This window comes from Balaenoptera physalus (genome assembly GCF_965194825.1).
Source record: "Balaenoptera physalus genome assembly, chromosome: 3".
NCBI classification, from domain to species: domain Eukaryota; kingdom Metazoa; phylum Chordata; class Mammalia; order Artiodactyla; family Balaenopteridae; genus Balaenoptera; species Balaenoptera physalus.
In genome coordinates, this window is record NC_138890.1 from 65,062,524 (window position 1) to 65,078,384 (window position 15,861).

Sequence of the window (15,861 nt, forward strand, 5' to 3'; positions counted from 1 at the left end):
CACCAGGTGCAGCACTGCCCACCAGAGGGACAAGATACAGCCCCACCCACCAGAACACAGGCACCAGTCGCCCCCACCAGGAAGCCTACACAAGTCACTGGACCAACCTCACCCACTGGGGGCAGACAACAGAAGTAAGAGGAACTATGATCCTGCAGCCTGCATAAAGGATACTCCAAACACAGTAAGTTAAACAAAATGAGAAGACAGAGAAATATGCAGCAGATGAAGAGCAAGGTAAAAACCCACAAGACCAAACAAATGAAGAGGAGACAGGCAGTCTATCTGAAAAAGAATTCAGAGTAATGATAGTAAAGATGATCCAAAGTCTTGGAAATAGAATGGAGAAAATACAATAAATGTTTAACAAGGAGCTAGAAGAACTAAAGAGAAAACAAACAGTGATGAACAACACAATAACTGAAATTAAAAATACTCTAGGGCTTCCCTGGTGGCGCAGTGGTTGAGAGTCTGCCTGCTAATGCAGGGGACACGGGTTCGCGCCCTGGTCTGGGAAGATCCCACATGCCGCGGAGCAACTGGGCCCGTGAGCCAAAACTGCTGAGCCTGCGCATCTGGAGCCTGTGCTCCTCAACAAGAGAGGCCACGAGAGTGAGAGGCCCGCGCACCGCGATGAAGAGTGGCCCCCGCTTGCCGCAACTACAGAAAGCCCTAGCACAGAAACGAAGACCCAACATAGCAATCAATCAATCAATCAATAAATAAATCTTTAAAAAAAAAAAAAAAAAAAAAAAAATACTCTAGAAGGAATCAATAGCAGAATAACTGAGACAGAAGAACGGATAAGTGAGCTGGAAGATAAAATGGTGGAAATAACTGCCATGGGGCAGAATAAAGAAAAAAGAATGAAAAGAATTGAGGACAGTCTCAGAGACCTCTGGGACAACATTAAATGCACCAACATTCGAAGTATAGGGGTCCAAGAAGAAGAAGAGAAAAAGAAAGGGTCTGAGAAAATATTTGAAGTGATTATAGTCGAAAACTTCCCTAACATGGGAAAGGAAAGAGTCAATCAAATCCAGGAAGCGCAGAGAGTCCCTTACAGGATAAACCCAAGGAGAAACATGCTGAGACACATATTAATCAAACTGTCAAAAATTAAATACAAAGAAAAAATATTAAAGCAGCAAGGGAAAAGCAGCAGATAACATACAAGGGAATCCCCATAAGGTTATCAGATGATTTTTCAGCAGAAACTCTGCAGGCCAGAAGGGAATGGCAGGATATATTTAAAATGATGAAGGGGAGAAACCTACAACCAAGATTACTCTACCCAGCAAGGATCTCATTCAGATTCGACGGAGAAATTAAAACCTTTACAGACAAGCAAAAGCTAAGAGAATTCAGCACCACCAAACCAGCTCTACAGCAAACGCTAAAGGAACTTCTCTAAGCAGGAAACACAAGAGAAGAAAAGGACCTACAAAAACAAACTTGAAACAGTTAAGAAAATGGTAATAGGAACATACATATCGATAATTACCTTAAATGTGAATGGACTAAATGCTCCAACCAAAACACACAGACTGGCTGAATGGATACAAAAACAAGACCCATTTATATGCTGTCTACAAAAGACCCACTTCAGACCAAGGGACACATACAGGCTGAAAGTGAGGGGATGGAAAAAGATATTCCATACAAATGGAAATCAAAAGAAAGCTGGAGTAGCAATACTCATATCAGACAAAATAGACTTTAAAAAAAACACTCTTACAAGAGACAAGGAAGGACACTACATAATGATCAAGGGATCAATCCAAGAAGAAGATATAACAATTGTAAATCTTTATGCACCCAACATAGGAGCACCTCAATACATAAGGCAAATGCTAAGAGCCATAAAAGTGGAAATCAACAGTAACACAATAATAGCAGGGGACTTCAACACCCCACTTACACCAATAGACAGATCATCCAAACAGAAAATAAATAAGGAAACAAAAGCTTTAAATGACACATTAGATCAGATGGACTTAATTGATATTTATAGGACATTCCATCCAGAAACAATAGAATACACTTTCTTCTCAAGTGCACATGGAACGTTCTCCAGGATAGATCACATCTTGGGTCACAAATCAAGCCTCGGTAAATTTAAGAAAATTGAAATTGTATCAAGCATCTTTTCCAACCACAACGCTATGAGACTAGATATCAATTACAGGGAAAAAAACTGTAAAAAACACAAACACATGGAGGTTAAACAGCACGCTACTAAATAACCAAGAGATCACTGAAGAAATCAAACAGGAAATCAAAAACTACCTAGAAACAAATGACAATGAAAACACAATGACGCAAAACCTATGGGATGCAGCAAAAGCAGTTCTAAGAGGGAAGTTGACAGCAATACAATCCTACCTCAAGAAACAAGAGGGACTTCCCTGGTGGCACAGTGGTTAAGAATGTGCCTGCCAATGCAGGGGACACGAGTTCAATCCCTGGTCCGGGAAGATCCCACATGCCACGGAGCAACTAAGTCCCTGTGCCACGGAAGCCACAACTACTAAGCCCTCATGCCACAACTACTGAAGCCCGTGTACCTAGATACAGCCCATGCTCCACAACAAGAGAAGCCACTGCCATGAGAAGCCCATGCACGGTAATGAAGAGTAGCCCCTGCTCACCGCAACTAGAGAAAGCCCACATGCAGCAACGAAGACCCAACGGAGCCAAAAAAAAAAGGAAAGAAAAAGAAACAAGAAAAATCTCAAATAAACAACATAACCTTACACCTAAAGCAATTAGAGAAAGAAGAACAAAAAAAAAAAACCCAAAGCTACCAGAAGGAAAGAAATCATAGAGATCAGATCAGAAATAAATGAAAAAGAAATGAAGGAAACAATAGTAAAGATTAATAAAACTAAAAGCTGGTTCTTTGGAAGATAAACAAAATGGATAAACCATTAGCCAGACTCATCAGGAAAAAAAGAGAGAAGACTCAAGTCAAAAGAATTAGAAATGAAAAAGAAGTAACAACTGACACTGCAGAAATACAAAGGAAAATGAGAGACTACTATAAGCAACTATATGCCAGTAAAATGGACAACCTGGAAGAAATGGACAAATTCTTAGAAAAGTACAACCTTCCAAGACTGAATCAGGAAGAAATAGAAAATATGAACAGACCAATCATGAGCATTGAAATTGAAACTGTGATTAAAAATCCTCCAACAAACAAAAGCCCAGGGCCAGATGGCTTCACAGGTGAATTCTATCAAGCATTTAGAGACGAGCTAACACATATCCTTCTAAAACTCTTCCAAAACATAGCAGAGGGAGGAACACTCCCAAACTCATTCTATGAGGTCACCATCACCCTGATACCAAAACCAGACAGAGACACTACAAAAAAAGAAAATTAAAGACCAATATCACTGATGAATATAGATGCAAAAATCCTCAATAAAATACTAGCAAACAGAATCCAACAATACATTAAAACGATCATACACCATGATCAAGTGGGATTTATCCCAGAGATGCAAGGATTCTGCAATATACGCAAGTCAATCAATGTGATACACCATATTAACAAATTGAAGAATAAAAATCATATGATCATCTCAATAGATGCAGAAAAAGCTTTTGACAAAATTCAACACCCATTTATGATCAAAACTCTCCAAAAAGTGGGCATAGAGGGAACCTATCTCAACATAAGAAAGGCCATATACGACAAACCCACAGCAAACATCATTCTCAATGGTGAAAAACTGAAAGCATTTCCTCTAAGATCAGGAAAAGAGAAGGATGTCCACTCTCACCACTATTATTCAACATAGTTTTGGAAGTCCTAGCCACGGCAATCAGAGAAGAAAAAGAAGTAAAAGGAATACAAATTGGAAAAGAAGAAGTAAAACTGTCACTGTTTGCAGATGACATGATACTATACATAGAGAATCCTAACAAAGACACCAGAAAACTACTAGAGCTAATCAATGAATTTGGTAAAGTTGCAGGATACAAAATTAATGCACAGAAATCTCTTGCATTCCTATACACTGACAACGAAAGATCAGAAAGAGAAATTAAGGAAACAACCCATTCACCATTGCAACAAAAAGAATAAAATATCTAGGATAAAACCTACCTAAGGAGGTAAAAGACCTGTACTCAGAAACCTATAAGACACTGATGAAAGAAATCAAACATGACACAAACAGATGGAGAGATATACCATGTTCTTAGATTGGAAGAATCAATATTGTGAAAATGACTATAATACCCAATCTACAGATTTAATGCAATCCCTATCAAATCACCCATGGCATTTTTTACAGAACCAGAAAAAAAATCTTAAAATTTGTATGGAGACACAAAACATCCCGAACAGCCAAAGCAATCCTGAGGGGAAAAAAAACGGAACTGGAAGAATCAGGCTCCCTGATTTCAGACTACACTACAAAGCTACAGTAATCAAGACAATATGGTACTGGCACAAAAACAGAAATATAGATCAATGGAATAGGATAGAAAGCCCAGATATAAACCCACATACCTATGGTCAACTAATCTATGACAAGGAGGAAAGGATATACAATGGAGAAAAGACACTCTCTTCAATAAGTGGTGCTGGGAAAACTGGACAGCTACATGTAAAAGAGTGAAATTAGAACACTCCCTAACACCATGCACAAAAATAAACTCAAATGGATTAAAGACATAAATGTAAGACTGGGCATTATAAAACTCTTAGAGGAAAACATAGGAAGAACACTCTTTGACATAAATCACAGCAAGATCTTTTTTTGACCCACCTCTAGAGCAATGGAAATAAAAACAAAAGTAAACAAATGGGACCTAATTAAACTTAAAAGCTTTTGCACAGCAAAGGAAACTATAAACAAGACGAAAAGACAACCCTCAGAATGGGAGAAAATATTTGCAAATGAATCAACGGACAAAAGATTAATCTCTAAAATATATAAACAGCTCATGCAGCTCAATATTAAAAAAAAAACCAACCCAATCAAAAAGTGGGCAGAAGACCTAAATAGACATCTCTCCAAAGAAGACATACAGATGGCCAAGAGGCACATGAAAAGCTGCTCAACATCACTACTTATTAGAGAAATGCAAATCAAAACTACAATGAGGTATCACCTCACACCAGTCAGAATGGGCATCATCATAAAATCTACAAACAACAAATGCTGGAGAGGGTGTGGAGAAAAGGGAACCCTCTTGCACTGTTGGTGGGAATGTAAATTGGTACAGCCACTATGGAGAATAGTATGGAGGTTCCTTTAAAAACTAAAAATAGAACTACCATATGACCCAGCAATCCCACTACTGGGCATATACCCTGAGAAAACCATAATTCAAAAAGTCACATGCACCCCAATGTTCATTGCAGCACTATTTACAATAGCCAGGTCATGGAAGCCACCTAAATGCCCATCGACAGACGAATGGATAAAGAAGATGTGGTACGTATATACAATGGAATATTACTCAGCCATAGAAAGGAACGAAACTGGGTCATTTGTAGAGATGTGGATGGACCTAGAGACTGTCATACAGAGTGAAGTAAGTCAGAAAGAGAAAAACAAATATTGTATATTAATGCATATATGTGGAATCTAGAAAAATGGTATAGATGCACCAGTTTGCAAGGCAGAGAGAGACACAGATGTAGAGAACAAATGTATGGACACCAAGGGGGGAAAATGGGGGGGCGGTGGTGGTGGGATGAATTGGGAGATTGGGATTGACATATATAAACTAACATGTATAAAACATAACTAATAAGAACCTGCTGTATAAAAAAAAATAAATACAGCAAAATTTTTTAAAAAACTAAAAATAGAACTACCATATGACCCAGCAATCCCACTACTGGGCATATACCCTGAGAAAACCATATTTCAAACAGAGTCATGTACCACAATGTTCATTGCAGCTCTATTTACAATAACCAGGACATGGAAGCAACCTAAGTGTCCATCGACAGATGAATGGATAAAAAAGATGTGGCACATATATACAATGGAATATTACTCAGCCATAAAAAGAAACGAAATTGAGTTATTTGTAGTGAGGTGGATGGACCTAGAGTCTGTCATACAGAGTGAAGTAAGTCAGAAAGAGAAAAACAAATACCGTATGCTAACACATATATATGGAATCTAAAAAAAGAAAAAGGTTCTGATGAACCTAGGGGCAGGACAGGAATAAAGACGCAGACGGAGAGAATGGACTTGAGGACATGGTGGGGGAAGGGTAAGCTGGGACGAATTGAGGGAGTGGCATGGACATATATACACTACCAAACGTAAAATAGCTAGCTAGTGGGAAGCAGCCACATAGCACAGGGAGATCAGCTCGGTGCTTTGTGACCACCTAGAGGGGTGGGATAGGGAGGGTGGGAGGGAGACACAAGAGGGAGGAGATATGGGGATATATGTATATGTATAGCTGATTCACTTTGTTATAAAGCAGACACTAACACACCACTGTAAAGCAATTATACTCCAATAAAGATGTTAAAAAAAATAAATAAAAATGAAAGATACATGTACCACAGTGTTCATTGCAGCACTATTTACAATAACCAGGACATGGAAGCAACCTAAGTGTCCATCGACAGATGAATGGATAAAGAAGATGTGGCACATATATACAATGGAATATTACTCAGCCATAAAAAGGAATGAAATTGAGTTATTTGTAATGAGGTGGATGGACCTAGAGTCTGTCATACAGAGTGAAGTAAGTCAGAAAGAGAAAAACAAATACCGTATGCTAACGCACATATATGGAACTAAAAAACGGTATTGATGAACCTAGTGGCAGGGCAGGAATAAAGACACAGATGTAGAGAATGGACTTGAGGACACAGCAGGGGAAAGGGAAGCTGGGATGAAGTGAGGGAGTAGCAGTGACATATATACACTACCAAATGTAAAGTGGATGGCTAGTGGGAAGCAGCCGCATAGCACAGGGAGATCAGCTCGGTGCTTTGTGACCACCTAGAGGGGTGGGATAGGGAGGGTGGGAGGGAGACTCAAGAAGGAGGGGATATGGGGGTATATGTATACATATAGGTGATTCACTTTGTTGTGCAGCAGAAACTAACACAACAGTGTAAAGTAATTATACTCCATTAAAGATATAAAAATACATAAATAAATAAAGTTACTATTAAAAAAAAAAAAGAAAGCCCAGAGATAAACTCACGCACATATGGTCACCTTATCTTTGACAAAGGAGGCAAGAATATACAGTGGAGAAAAGACAGCCTCTTCAATAAGTGGTGCGGGAAAACTGGACAGCTACATGTAAAAGAATGAAATTAGAACACTTCCTAACACCATACACAAAAGTAAAGTCAAAATGAATTAAGGACCTAAATGTAAGGCCAGACACTATAAAACTCTTAGGGGAAAACATTGGCAGAACACTCTATTACATAAATAACAGCAAGATCCTTTGTGACCCACCTCCTAGAGTAATGGAAATAAAAACAAAAATAAACAAATGGGACCTAATGAAACTTAAAAGTTTTTGCACATCAAAGGAAACCATAAATAAGACAAAAAGACAACCCTCAGAATGGGAGAAAATATTTGGAAACGAAGCAACTGACAAAGGATTAATCTCCAAAATATACAAGCAGTTCATGCAGCTCAATATCAAAAAAACAAACAACCCAATGCAAAAATGGGCAGAAGACCTAAATAGACATTTCTCCAAAGAAGACATACAGGTGGCCAACAAACACATGAAAAGATGCTCAACATCATTAATCATTAGAGAAATGCAAATCAAAACTACAATGAGGTATCACCTCACACCAGTCAGAATGGCCATCATCAAAAAATCTAGGAACAATAAATGCTGGAGAGGGTGTGGAGAAAAGGGAACCCTCCTGCACTGTTGGTGGGAATGTAAATTGATACAGCCACTATGGAGAACAGTATGGATGTTCCTTTAAAAACTAAAAATAGAATTACCATATGACCCAGCAATCCCACTACTGGGCATATACCCTAAGAAAACCATAATTCAAAAAGACACATGCACCCCAATGTTCATTGCAGCACTACTTACAATAGCCAGGACATGGAACCAACCTAAATGTCCATCGACAGATGAATGGATAAAGAAGATGTGGCACATATATACAATGGAATATTACTCAGCCATAAACAGGAATGAAATTGAGTTATTTGTAGTGAGGTGGATGGACTTAGAGACTGTCATACAGAGTGAAGTAACTCAGAAAGAGTAGAACAAATACTGTATGCTAAAGCATATATTTGGAATCTAGAAAAATGGTACTGATGAACCTAGTGGCAGGAATAAAGACAGAGATGTAGAGAATGGACTTGAGGACACAGTGGGGGAAAGGGAGGCTGGGATGTAGTGAGAGAGTGGCATGGACATATATACACTACCAAATGTATAATAGATAGCTAGTGGGAAGCAGCTGCATAGCATAGGGAGATCAGCTCAGTGCTTTGTGACCACCTAGAGGGGTGGGATAGGAAGGGTGGGAGGGAGGCTCAGGAGGGAGGGGATATGGGGATATATTTATTCATATAGCTGATTCGCTTTGTTGTACAGCAGAAACTAACACAACATTGTAAAGCAGTTATACTCTAATAAAGATGTATAAAAAAAAAAAGAAATCTAGTCCCATGGATGTTTACCCAGATCCCCATAGGCTGGTAGCTCCTTCCCTGAGCAAGTTCTGCACTTTCTAGGCCTACAGCCTGGCCCCCTGTAGGTGCCTGATTCTGAATTCCCAAATTCTTTGGGGAAGCAACTCCTAGCCCCCAGTTCAGCTGTCCTGGGCTCTGAATCAAGCTAGAGCTGCCCTCCTGGCCTTGGGGCATTCTGGGCATGGAGAGGACCTCTTGTCAGGGCAGGTACTTGGGCCCTGCCGCTCTGATGGGTGGCAAGTGATGCACCCCAAAGAGCAGCAGGCAGGGAGGGAGGCGAGGCTGATGTTCTCACTGCAGCCCAGTGTCTGAAGGTGGTTCTTCAGGCTGAAATGCAGATGAACAAGGACAGTGTGGCCCTTGGTTGCCCAGCTAACAGAGCTTCTCTGTGTGCAAAACAGCAAAGAACTATTTCCTCATGGTGCAGGTTTATTGCCATGAGGTGGAAGGCAGAATGTCATTTTAATTCATCAGGGAACAGGAGTCAAGAATGTGCCAGAGTGCCAGCTCTGGGCACTGAGCTGCAGCTCTGTTAGAGCCTCATCTAGACCTCAATGAATATAAATCAGCACAGAGGTGCAAGGCCCCACCGTTGGCACCTCCAGCTCCCCTGGCCAGCTGGCCAGGCTGGTGTACAGAGGGCATGTAATCCAGAGTCACTTTTGGGGTCCAGTGACATCCCAAAACCCATAGAAGAGCTACAACCAGTGGGTCTGATGGTTCCCCAGGGAACAACTTTTGGATACAAGGCTCTGCTTAATGACAGAAAGACCTTGAGGTCAAACATGGACTGTATGTGTATGAACATGCTGTGTCTGCGTGCCCATGGGTGTCTGCATGACCACATGGGCCAAAGGCCAAGCAGAGGCCTTCGGTCACCAAGCAAGCCAGGCTGAGCTCTGGGATAGGCCTTGGCCAGTGGGGAGGGCTGTGTGCCCTTCACTGGATCCCTGGGCTGTCTCTGCCGGGCGCCAAGACCCAGGCACCTCCAGGCCTTCCCCTCTGACCAGGCTGCCACCACACAATGCACTCAGCAGGCGGCTCGTGCCCTCAGCCTCACAAGGGACAATCTGGGTCACTGCCCCTCCCCCGACTCCCCAAGATGGAAGCCCCTCCTGCCACCAGTCCTTTCTACTTCCTCCTCCCTGCACAGCCCTGGACTTCCTTTCCCTCAGCCCACCACCATCACCACCTTCCTCTCATGACTCCCGCAGGTCTCCGGCACCTTCATTCCACAGTGATCTCTCTCCTGGCCTTCCCTGTAAAGCCTCTCTTGCCTGAGGACATTGCTCCCCAGCAGCCCTCTAGAGGGAGGCTGCCCATCCCCCACTCACCTGAATCAGGAGGTCATCCCCTACTTTATCCTCGGAGCCCCAGCCTCCATGGGCAAAGGCCCTGCCTCTGGGCAGGGCCAACCTTCCACCTTCCCACGCCCTGTTGCATCTCGGAATGGCTCCACCCACCCTGCTGTCATCCTGGGGGCCTTCAGCATCTCTGTGGACACCCACCAACCCCCAGGCCTCTTGGTCCCTTGACTTCCTCATCTCCAGCGACCCTTGAATCACTTTAGGCCCCTGCTCCCTTGGTGCCCCATACCCGAAAAAATGGCTACAGCCCCCACTGTCTGATTACTCCCTCACTCCGCGGTGCCCGCCACCTGGCATTCACCTCCCAGAGAGCTCCAGTCTTCTTTCCTGTCCACCTGCTTTACTCTCATCCCTCCCTGACATAGACTCCATAGCCCAGCACCTCAAACACTCCCTTCCTCACTTCTAGGACACATTATAGGGTCTGCCTCTAGCCCACGAACAAGGGGAGTCACTCTCAAGTGTAAAAGGAGTGGTGCCATGATTCCAGGTGCACTTTAGAGATTCCTCCAGCTGCTGAGGCATTTCTGCTCCAGGGCTCTCAGTCGTGTGGGAAGCCATTGCAGGAACCCATGGAAAGGTGAATGGTGATGGAGAAAAAATGATGGCTGTTGGAGTGAAAAGATGTGAACAAGCCAGGAACTATCTAGGAGGCCAGGCTATAGGACTTTGAGAGAGAGAGCTCAAAGCCGACACTCAAATTTATGACTTGGCAGTTGACTTGACAGGAGGCACCCATCACCAACAGACAAAATACAGGAGGAGGAGCCAGGTCTTGGGATTTGAGGGTCGGGGTGGGAGGAGAGTGAAGACTTCCGGTTTAGACACGTTGAGTTTGAGGAGTATGTGAGCTATCCAGGAAGCAGTTAGGTCTGAAGTTCAAAGAAAGAGGCGTGGGCAGGTGAAGACCCCTGAAAAGTGCAAAAGGTCACCCAAAGAGAATATAGAGTGAGAAGAGAAGAGAACTCAGGACACAGGCCTGAGAAAACCACACTCATGGGCAAGGCAAAGAAAACACGCACCTGAGAAGTTATGCCTAAGAGGCTGGAGGGAAACCAAGAGAAAGCGGTGACAGGAGGTTGCTGGCAACATCAGAGGGGCTAGTTACCGGGGAGAGGAGGGAGGAAGCCCGGACACAGATGACAGGTAAGGAAGAGGGACTGGGAGAACAGATACCCCTTCCAGGAGCCTTGCCGTGAAGAGGAGCAGGAGGATGGGACCATGCTGTTTGGGAGGGGATGCACACAGGTACGTGACCACATGAGAACAAGACCTGAATGGACGGGGTCTGCAGGAGGGGGAGCTCTTTAACATGCGCCTATTCTCCACTCAGGCCTGGGGCTCCCTTGGGCTCCCATGGGCTCCCTGAGTGTCGGACCTAAGCCCTAGACAGACAGACACCAGGCTGGGCTAGGGGCAACCTCTCAGCAGAACAGGCTGACACACCCTAACTTGTCAAATAGGTCCAAACCAGCCCCTTCCTGGAGAAGCACGGGTACTGACCAGAGCCAGGGCAAACACACCATGTCCAGGATGAATACCTGAGGGCATGTTTGGGGCACCTCTGAGGTTTGTTCTGAAACCTCTGAGCCAAGTAAAGACTGGCCACCCTCTGCCCTCTCAGCAGGAGCAGCACTTCCAGAGCTGCCTGAACAAGTCATGAGACCATTCCCATCAAGAGAAGCAGCAGATTTTTCAATCGTTCGGGGAAAGCAGTGAGTGGCCGAAGCCACCAAAAAGCTGGAGACTCCTGGGCATGTAGTCCAAAGGGTCTGGACCATAAGAAAATCAGTCACTTTGCAACATGGGAGAGAGGAAAAGATCAGATGGTCTTGAGTCAGACACACCTTTCGAAGCTCAGCTCCAGCATCTAACTGCTGAGTGACCTTGGGTCTCAATTTCTTCATCTGTAAAATGGAGCTAGTACCTTTCCTAGAATCGTTTTAAGATTAAATGAGATAACACAGGTAAACATCAACCTGACACACAAGAGGACTCAGTCACTGCATGAGAGCAGCAGAATTATCATTTCATCGGGGGCTGATGGGCAGACGGGCCCTCTCACCTGCACTCCCAGAACCACGGCATCCCATGTCACTCACCCGGATGCCGCGGCTATAGGTGATAAGCTTGAGAATGCGCAGGGACTGTACGCCATCGGCGATGTTGAGGTAGGGGTAGTGCTTGCCCTTGATCTTGCGGAGACTGTAGGGGATGAAGATGATGATGATAATGATCACATCTAGCAGGTTGTAGCCATCCTTCCAGTAGTTGATGGGGTCCACGTAGAGCTTCATGCAGAACTCGGAGCTATAGATGGACACAAAGATGAGCTCTGAGACCTATAGGGGTGGTAAGGGTGAGAGGGTCAGACCAAGCTGTAGACCTTCCCCCTGCCTGGGCCACCCAATCAGGTGTGTGTGTTGGCGGGGCGAGGGTGGGAGCGGGTGCTCCTAAGTCAGCCACAAGACAGAGAAACCCAGGCAGAGTCCCTGGCACACAGTGGACACAATGTGCCTGATTCCCTTCTCTTTCTGTGTCTTGCCTATCCTGTGGTCCTGAGCTTAGGGCTGGGTTTGACTCAGATAGCTTGGGAATGACTGACTGACAGATGGACAGAATGACTATTGAGGCCCAGTGGGAGGTGCATGTCAGGCAACCTGGATTTCCAAAGAGAAGATCCCAAGAGCCTTCTGGCCAACCTGAATACCCAGACTTTTGGGAAAGGAGATGAACTACTCACACATCTACTTTATTTACTCTATTATCACACATACTTAAAATCAGTTAATTAATCTGCTTCTGAAGAACATTCTGCTTTTTTTTTCCACTTTTATACTTCATGAAACAATCTTATTCAAATTCTTCTCATGCATCCACAACTCCAGTGGCTTTGATTTTACCAAAAGGTACTTTTTGAGTCATCTAAGTTTTTCCTTATCATCAGTGAATTCATTCAGTGAGGAAGCTTTGATTAAGCATCTACCACATGCCAAGCAAGCACTGTTTCAGGCACAGGGAAATGAGACAGTCAATGAGACAGTCTCATTTTTTTTTTTTTTTAGAAGTTACTTTTTTTTTATTGGGAAACCAATGTAACAAACCTAAACTTATTGAAAATGAAATCAGTAACTAAGACTCTGCAGGCCCCATCCCCAACCAGCACCAAGGCATCTATTTGGCCTAACCCCAGTTTCTCTAGTCCCCAAAAGAACAACCATGTGAAGAACCCGGGGTCAACCTCAGGGCACACACTGCAACTCCCTCTACCCCACCCTCAACTGACACACACACCCCGGATCAGCAGGCTGGGTCTAGGCCCAAGGAGGGAATAGTGAGGTTTTCTGGGTGGCAGGGAATCACGCCCCAACCTGCTCAAAACCCCAAGTTAGGAAAGGAAGACAGAAGGAAGACTGGCTTGCCCACCCACTCCCTCCCCCCAGTCCCCCCAGACAACAGGCTCACATCCCTGACTGGTAACACTGCGATTCTGAGGTGTCAGCAGGGCTCCCAGTGGCTTCACCAGATTACTGCAAAGGGCCCAGGGGAGGGGGCAGGCATTTACCCTGCCACCTGTCCATTGTTAGCCAGCCAAGCTGCTGCCCTCAGCTTGTGCTGTGGCCCCTCTCCCCTGCAGACACCTACGGCTGGGGATCTGGTGTCCTGCCAGAGAGAAATGAGTCCAAGAGGCCCTTGCTTCCCCAGCCAGGGAGGAAGGATGGCCTGGGAAGCCTGGGACGGCCACACCAGCTTCCTGGCTTCCAAGAAGCTCTTGGGGTGTCGCATCTGCCCGATGCCAATGGCTATGAGAATGAGGGTCTGCAGGATAGATCACGACAGCACGCCCAGGAAGCTGACAGTCTAGTAGGGGAGACGGAAATGAATGTTTAGACAAATACATACATAACATCAGACAGGAAGGAAAGTGAAGCAGCCAAAGGGGAGAGAGGGGCTGGCCAGGGTGGGGAGGGGCAGGCATGGCAGCTACTTTAGAAAAGGTGCTGAGTGGAGGCCTTGCTAAAGCCAGGGATGGAGCCATAATAAAAACTGGGAGACTACTCCGCAATGGCGAGTACAAGGACCCTAAGGGGAGAAAGGAACAGCAAAGCCAGCGTGGCAGAACAGAAAGGGGTGAGCAGAGCAGGAGATGCAGTTGGAGGGGCGGGCCGTGTAGGGAGGGCCTTGTAGGCCTGGTGAGGGCTGTGAACTTTAACCTCAGCCTTGGAGGAGTTTGAGCAAGGGAGTGATGTGAACTGATTTACATTTTTAAGAGATCTCCGTGGAAAAGAGACCGTGGGGGAACTGGCAGGAATAGCAACTGGGAGGCAAGTTAGGGAGGAGGTGATAGATAGTAGGAGACTCATCATCCAGGCAAGAGACGAGGTTAGATTGTATTGGAGTGGGGGACAGTGTGGAGCTGAAGAGCAGAGGACAGATTCCGGAAGTATTCTGTGGGCAGTAATGACAGGACTTGCTGATGGACTCAGGGATGCACAGGGTAGAGAGAAGGCAAGGAAGACTCTAGTGCTTCCCACAGAGCAACTGGGTAAACGCCGATACCTTTAACTGAGATGAGTTTGGGGTGGGGTGAAGGGGGGCTAGAGAGAGTTTCTATTTCCATTTCTAGAGGGAAATAGAAAAGTTTTTGAGATACACCACCTTTTAAATATGTCACAACTGTCCATTTGGAAAACATTAGGGCAGCTGGTGGTGTTATTTGTCCTGTATACTTATATTTGTGGTCTCCACATGGCAACCATTTACATACACTTTTATGTTTGTTAACTACAATGAAACATTTAATATACACAAAAAGGTATAAAGAATAATATAATGAACAACCATAGACTACCACCCAGCTTAAGAAATAAAATATTACCATTACAGGCAGAGCCTCGCATTGATCAGATCCCCTTCCCTTCCCACAAAAGTAATCCTATTTTAAATCTTCAGTATGTCTTGCCAGTGTATTTTATACTTTTACCACATACGTATCCCTAAAAGTACACAGTATGGTTTTGCATTTTTTATACACTACATAAATTGCATATACATTACAGTTTTCTTTGGGCGATTTTTTTTCATTTAAAATTATAAGATTCATCCATGTTGATATATGTAAACCTAGTTTAGTGTTTCACCACTATTTAGCAATTCCACTTATGAAAATACTATAATTTCTTTATCCAGTTACCCACTGAGTGATATTTCGCTTCTTTGTAATTTTTTACTACTGCAAAGAGTATAAAAGTACACAAAGTTTGAGTCAGGTTGCAGGGCCATTTGAAAAGCGGACTTAAGATCCTTTGCCCCTGGGCCCTCTTCCCAGCCAGATGGTGGGCAAGATGGCTGGGTGTGCAGCATCCTCGAACCCATGAGCAGACCCTCTGTGCCCCTAGGGACTCCAGCCCCTGCCACAGCAGATTCTGAGCACCCCTTGGGCTGCCAGGTGCTGGGCCGCCAGCACCAACTTCCGGAGCACCCAAGACGGAATTCTCCTGTTTGCTAAGATTCTATTGTGCCTGGTGATTCTGATCTGCCTCGGTTGCTGATTGAGATGATCTTTGCTGCTATATTCTGTATCATCTATGTGTGTTACCTGCACACTGAGACATAGGCTATCAACTGGCCTTGGAGTGATTTCTTCCAAACCCACATAGTGGTCATCCTCTACCTGATCACCTCAGTCGTTGTCCTTGTTGAGAGAAGAAACCACTCCAAAATCATCACAGGAGTACTGCGTCTAATCGCTGGGTGCCTACGTGGCCATGATGCCCGCGTTACCTTCCCCTTGAGGCAGC

General features: G+C 44.4%; 1 protein-coding gene across 3 annotated transcripts in view; it reads right to left on the reverse strand.

Moving 5' to 3' along the window:
- Positions 1-15,861, reverse strand: part of CATSPER3 (cation channel sperm associated 3) — a 58,841-nt gene that overhangs the window by 19,521 nt on the left and 23,459 nt on the right. For 2 of the 3 annotated variants that reach the window (XR_014261780.1, XM_082454794.1), the window contains exon 2: positions 12,163-12,370. Coding sequence is in view for 2 of the 3 variants with exons in the window: in XM_082454794.1 (XP_082310920.1) it covers positions 12,163-12,370 (208 nt within the window). In the remaining variant the exon portion in view is untranslated. Of the gene's footprint in view, positions 1-12,162; positions 12,403-15,861 lie in introns of all 3 variants that reach the window. The other variant, XM_082454795.1, reaches the window with a different exon arrangement.